The 6828-nt window shown below is 39.4% G+C and overlaps 1 protein-coding gene across 1 annotated transcript in view; it reads left to right on the top strand.

Moving 5' to 3' along the window:
- Positions 1-6828, top strand: part of MERTK (MER proto-oncogene, tyrosine kinase) — a gene marked incomplete at its 5' end in the record, with an annotated part of 61424 nt that overhangs the window by 2263 nt on the left and 52333 nt on the right. Inside the window, one exon of the mRNA XM_008592878.1 lies at positions 5584-5767. Within this exon, the coding sequence (XP_008591100.1) occupies positions 5584-5767 (184 nt within the window). The remainder of the gene's footprint in view (positions 1-5583; positions 5768-6828) is intronic.

Genomic DNA, 6828 nt, shown 5'->3' with positions numbered 1-6828 from the left:
CACCCCACCACCCCCAGCCTTGCTTAATTCTTGCCTAACTTTATTTGTAAACCTCTCAGGTATTGGTGAATGTTAGGAATTCTTATTGTGTCTACAATTCCTCACCAGGAATATCTTTTTTTTAGCACCTTTTTTTGAGATATAGTTCACTTACCATAATATTCACTCATTTAAAGTGTACAATTCAGTGTTTTTTAGTATAGTCACAAAGTTGTGCAATCATCATCCCTATCTAATTTAGTCTATATTTATAAGAGGTATTTGTCTGTAGTTTTCTTGTGATTGCTTTTTCTGGTTTTGATATCAGTGTAATACTGGCTTTATACAGTAGGTTGGGAAATATTTCCTCTTCTGTTTCTTGGAAGAGTTTGTGAAAGATTGATGTTAGTTCTTTAAATATGTAGTAGAATTCACCAGGTAAGCCCTCTGGTCCTGGGGTTTTCTTTGTGGGAACTTTTTAGAATACTAGCTCAATCCTTTTACTTGGTGTATTAGTCCGTTTTGTGTTGCTATGACAGAAATACCTGAGACTGGGTAATTTATAAAGAACAGAGGTTTATTTGGCTTATGATTCTGGGACAGCTGCATCTGGCATGGGCCTCAGGCTGCTTCTACTCATGGCAGAAAGTGGCAGGCAGCCGGCGGGTACAAGCAGATCACATGGTGAGAGGAAGCGTGTGAGAGAGAGAGAGAGAGAGAGAGAGAGAGAGAGGAGAGGTGCCAGGGTCTATTAAACAACCAACTCTCGCAGGAACTAATAGAATGAGAACTCACTCATTACTCTCCCCTCCCCCAGGGAGAGCATTAATCCATTCATGAGGGATCTGCCCCCATGACTCAATCAATTTCCAACACTGCCACATTGGAGATCAAATTTCCACATGAGTTTTAGAGTGGACAACACATCCAAACTCCATCACTTGGTATAGGTCTATTAACATTTTCTATTTCTTCTTGAGTCAGTTTTGGTAGTTTGTGTGTTTCTAGGAAATTGATCATTTCATCTAAGCTATCTAATTTGTTGGTATATAATTGTTCATAGTATCCCATCATAATCCTTGTTATTTCTTTGAGGTTAGTAGTAATGTCTCCTCTTTCATTCCTGACTTTAGTGATTTGAGTCTTCTGTCTTATTTTTCTTGGTCAGTCTGGTAAAGGCTTGTCAGTTTTATTGATCTTTTCAAACAACCAACTTTTGGTTATGTGAATTTTTTCTATTTGGTTCATTTCCACTTTAGTCTTTATTTCCTTTCTTCTGTTTGCTTTGGCTTAGTTTGCTCTTCTTTTTCTAGTTTCCTAAGGGGGAGGTTTAGGTTATTGATTTGAGGTTTCTTCTTTTTTAATACAGACATTTCCCTCTAAGCATCACTTTAGCTGCATTTCATAAGGTTTTGTTTTGCTTTATTTTTGCTCATTTCAAATGTTTTGTCACTTTCCTTGTGATTTCTCCTTTGTCCTCCTGGTTATTTAGGAGTGTGTTGTTTAATTTCCACATAGTTGTAAATTCCTCAAATTTTCTTCCTTTGTTGATTTCTAATGTGATTCCATTGTGTTTGGAGAATATGCTTAGTATGATTTTAATCCTTTAAAATTTAATAAGGCTTTGGGCCAGCCCCGTGGCGCACTCAGGAGAGTGCGGCGCTGGGAGCGCAGCGACGCTTCCGCCACAGGTTCGGATCCTATATAGGAATGGCCGGTGCACTCACTGGCTGAGCGCAGTGCAGGCGACGCCACACCAAGGGTTGTGATCCCCTTACCGGTCACGAAAAAGACAAAAAAAACCAAAAAAAATTTAATAAGGCTTCTTTTATGGCCTAGCATATATTCTGTCCTGGAGAATGTTCCATGTGCACTTGAGAAAAAAATGTATATTCAGCTGTTGTTAGGTGAAGTGTTTGAGGATTTCAAAAAGTTCATGAAAAAATGAAACTAAAAGATAAAAATTAAAAATATAAACTTTATTGCTCAACATGAGCTCCATCAAGTTTAAGACAGTTTTGTAGGTGATGATACCACCCATTTAGTTCATCCCTAAAGAACTGAGGGTCCTGGAAGTTTAACCATGTCAGTGCTGTTGTTTTTGCATTATTAACTGAAGAAACATGGGTCCCCTTTAAAGATTTTTTTAAGATTAGGAAGTGAAGTCAGAAGGAGCCAAATCAGGACTATAAGGTGGATGCCTAATGATTTCCCACTGAAACTCTCACAGCATTGCACTTGCTTGATGATTGGAATGAACAGGAGCATTGTCATGGGAGAGAAGGACTCTTTGGTGAAGCTTTTCTGGGCATTTTTCTGCTAGAGCTTTGGCTAACTTTCTTGAAACACTTTCATTATAAGCAGATGTTATCTTTCTTTGGCCCTCCAGAGAGCCAGCAAGCAAAATACCTTGAGCATCCCTAAAAACTGTTGCCATGACCTTTGCTCTTGACTGGTCCACTTTTGCTTTGACTGGACCACTTCTACCTCTTGGTAGCCATTGCTTTGATTGTGCTTTGTCTTCAGGATTGTACAGGTAAAGCCGTGTTTCATCTCTTCTTAAAATTATTTGAAAAAATGCTTCAGGATCTTGATCCTACTTGTTGAAAATTTCTATTAAAAGCTCTGCTGTTGTCTGCAGCTGATCTGAGCACAATGATTTTAGCACCCATTGAGAAAGTTTACTCAGCTGTAATTTTTCAATCAGAATTGTGTAAGCTGAACCAGTGGAAATGTCTGTGGCTATTGATTCTGCTGTTAATCGTCAGTCCTCTTCAATTAGGGCATGACCAAGATTCATTTTTTCCTTACAAATGGATGTGGATGGTCTGCCACTGTGGGCTTTATCTTCAACATTGCCTCGTCCCCTCTTAAAATGAGTTAGCCATTTGTAAACTGCTGATTTCTTCGGGACATTGTCCCTGTAAACTATTTGTAAAGCATCAGTGAGTTCACCATTCTTCCACCCAAGCTTCACCTTAAATTTGATGTTTATTCTTGCTTCAATTTTAACACAATTCATGTTGCTCTGGTAGGGCCTCTTTTCAAACCAATGTCTTATCCTTCTTTGTGCCTCAAACTAGATCCTGTTCAGACATGTTATAACCAGTTAGTACAAGTTTATGTTGGTGCAAAAGATTTTTGAAATCCATGCATAATTTTTTTATAAAACCAATGTCTTATCCTTCTTTGTGCCTCAAACTAGATCCTGTTCAGACATGTTATAACCAATTAGTACAAGTTTATGTTGGTGCAAAAGATTTTTGAAATCCATGCATAATTTTTTTATAATACACATTTTCCATGAACTTTTTGAAGACCCTTCATATGTCTGTTGGGTCTAGTTGGTTTATAGTCTTGTTCAGTCTTCTGTTCTCTTGTTAATCTTCTGCCTAGTGGCTCTGTCGTTGGACGTGGAGAATTGAGGCATCAGCTCTTATTTTTGAATTGTTTGTTTCTCCCTTCAGTTCTATCCATTTTTGCTTTATGTATTTTGGTCTTCCATTGTTAGAAGCAACCAAGACCCATTTCCCTGGAAGTAGACATTAATATATATGGGCATAACTGAAGCACAGACTAGTCATTTTTAAAACCGTTACCAAGTTGCTGAGCTGTCTGAAGACTCTAAGAGGACATGAGGCACCTTCCCACAATGGATGCTTGACTTCAGGGAGACTCTAAGGAAGAGAGCTGCCCCCACCTTGGGTGGGTCTTAGGGCAGACATGAGGTGGGGTAGGATGGTTGGAAAGGTACCCCTAAAGGTGGAAAATGCTCACCCAGAAGCTTCACCTGCTCTCTCTTTGCTGTGTATTTGGGTGGCCATGGCACACATGGAAAATCATCCTGAGACAGCCGAATGACAGGCCCCTCTTGCCTACCTTGGATTTGGTGATACTGTACATGGTCATTCTGTCCTTGTCCCACCTGCTTGCTCAACCTCCCTTTACCCATTTGCCTTTCCATCTCTGACAGAGTTGCCAGATGTAGCAATAAGAATGCAGGACACCCAGTTAAATTACATGAGTTATAATCTTGTGATATACCTATCAAAAATCATACCTAAAACATTATTTCTTATTTATCTGAAATTCAGATTTAACTGGGTATCCTTTATTTTCTCTGGTAGTCCTAGCGGGGTTGGTCAGCACAGGCTCTTGAAGTTAGACTTTTATATTTTGGTAATGAACAACGTATTCCCATTCCTGAAGGGACCAAGTATGGTTTTATAATTCATTACAATTTTAAACTCTGACTTGGTAACAAATGAATGTTTTGGATGAGATTCAGATCCACACACTAGCAGGGCACACCCTGTCACTTCCTTTGCTCCTGATGTTAGTTCCTTTCTTCACCCATTTTTGGGCCACATATTCCATTTCTATTTTTATCTCTCCCACGTACTTTTTGCCATTTTATGCCCTCTTTTCCCCTAGGACCCACTGAGAAGGGCTGTTATAAGGAACTCCGTAATCTTTGGGGAACGTCCTCTCAAAGAATGTCCCTGTGCCTGGAAATGCTTCTCACATGGCTCCGGAAACAGGGTGGGGTCAGACAGCCAAAGGTTTCCTCCACCTTACTTTTAGTGGTTGGTCACCAGGAAGTAGGTGCATAGTCTAACATGAGAAAACAAAAAGTAATTTCTGCTAACAGTCACCACCAAGATAAGCACACAGCTTCTTATTTCTCCTCTGGTGGTTCCTCAGGCCATCTGGTACCTTCCTGTCACCCACAGGGTCAGAGAGGTGAAACTCAGCCCCAGTACCACCCTCATGGTATCCACCAGGGGATTTGGAATGCCAAAATGTTTGTTTATGGTCCCTTGGACTCGATATCAAACACACGTGTCCTGAAATAACAGCAATGTGTATCCATACCCGATAACTGCAAGCCCATTATTAACAGGAATACATTCTGTGGGTGAAAATTTTTTTTCCCAAATTGTTTCTGGTTGCTTCTGTTTTACCCAATATCATTTTGTCTTTTCCGATTTTCTAAGTATGAAGTGTCTTCAAAAAGTTCATGGAAAGATTCATTTTATTTTTAATTCCATTTTTCCATGAACTTTTTCGAAGTACGTATTGTAGAAATTTTGAAAAAAAACCCTACACTCTCTCTTGGACCCATTCCCAGACAGGAGGTATGCTTAAGGAAAAAGGTACNTTCTTTAAAGGGCCAGATAGTAAATATTTGAGGCCGTGCCAGATTCATGCAGTGTCTGTTGTCTCTGTTGCATATTCTGTAAAACAGCGGAAATAAACCAAGAATTGAGGTAGTTCTGAGAGAGGAGGTGCTACTTTATTTTACATTATAATATAATATGAATTATAATCATTATAACTTTATAATGACAATTATTTGCTCTGTTACCTGCCACAGTGAGAATCCTTATTGTGGGCATGTTCCTCAGGTCCTCAGCTGTGGCTCAAGAGGCATGAGTCATACACAGTAATGCTGGTGGGGAAATTCGTGTGTGCCCAGGAAGGAAGCAGGTCCTTCCCCTCAGCTCAGAGGAAGGGCCACGTGCCCGGAGCACGTGTGTTGCCCGTGTCTAACATTCCCACCACCTTACTAATGCCTGGTCCACATCTTTACTCTTTCTTCAGGTCAAGGAAGTTGATCCACTGAGTAATGGCTCAGTCATGATTTTTAACACCTCTGCCTCACCACATCTGTACCAAATTGAGCAGCTGCAAGCCCTGGCTAATTACAGCATTGGCGTTTCCTGCATGAATGAAATAGGCTGGTCTGCAGTGAGCCCTTGGATTCTGGCCAGCACAACCGAAGGAGGTAATTCCAGAGGTCCAGAGTGAATATTGCCCCAGATGGCATGTGATTAAACAAACCCTTCCCAGTGGCCTGATTTAGAGTGTGAACTTTGCTTTCTTTGGACTTGATGTCTAGAGGAGAATTTTATTAAAGTGGCCAGTGAAAATTGGAAAGAAGATATTTCCTTCTATACTTTAAAAGGGTTTAGTGACAAAACTTATACTTACTATGTATGGACAACGTTTTGTTTTACATAGGAAGATAACAGCACACTTTTTAAAACGTGTCATTTTTAATTAAAATATAATAATACACAGGAGTTATTACTCGTAGCATCAAACTCAAGAAAACATGTGCTGTGAGCATAGCTAACATTCACCAAGCACCCACTACATGCCAGAGACCATATTAGGGGCTTTGTGTATGTTATTACATCCTCACAGCAACCCTATGCGGTAGGTACTACTACCTCTATATTATTTTGTTCAAAACAGATTTTGCTCACATCTTTAAAGCATGTTGCTTTTGTGTGTCGCTTTTGATTTTGGAGATATGTTTCCTTTTCTGTGACTATTAGAATGACCGGTGCAGCTCTGTTAACTTTGGGTTGCACAGTTTTTCTCCCAGTTTAGAGCTCGAGCTTCCTCAGACTCCCTTTCTGGCCCTGCCATCCTCATGTAATCAGCGCCCCAGTCTTAATACAGATGGTGGGAAAGGTCTGGATCAGAAATTTTGAGGGCTTGATCCTTCCATAAATCTTAGTGCCAAAATTGTAAAATATCTTCTTTTTTCAAATGAAAAAGTAGAGCATTTGAAAACCATTTGGGTAGGTTGTAGTTCCATGTTTATTCAGTTTAAATTACTTTCTAGAAAATGTTTATTTTAATTTCTTTTTTGACTCATTAGTCATTTAGGTGTGTAACTTAGTTTCTAAATATTTGGGATTTTTCCAGAGATCTTGGTAGTATTGATTTCTGATTTAATTCAATTGGAGCCACAGAACGTACTTTATATGACTTGGCTGCTTTTAAGTTTATTAAGATATGTTTTATGGCCCAGAATTTGATCATCTGGGTAAATAT

The sequence above is a fragment of the Galeopterus variegatus genome, unplaced genomic scaffold, assembly GCF_000696425.1.
Source record: "Galeopterus variegatus unplaced genomic scaffold, G_variegatus-3.0.2 Scaffold8425, whole genome shotgun sequence".
Taxonomy (NCBI): domain Eukaryota; kingdom Metazoa; phylum Chordata; class Mammalia; order Dermoptera; family Cynocephalidae; genus Galeopterus; species Galeopterus variegatus.
This window is presented reverse-complemented; position numbering and strand designations above follow the sequence as displayed.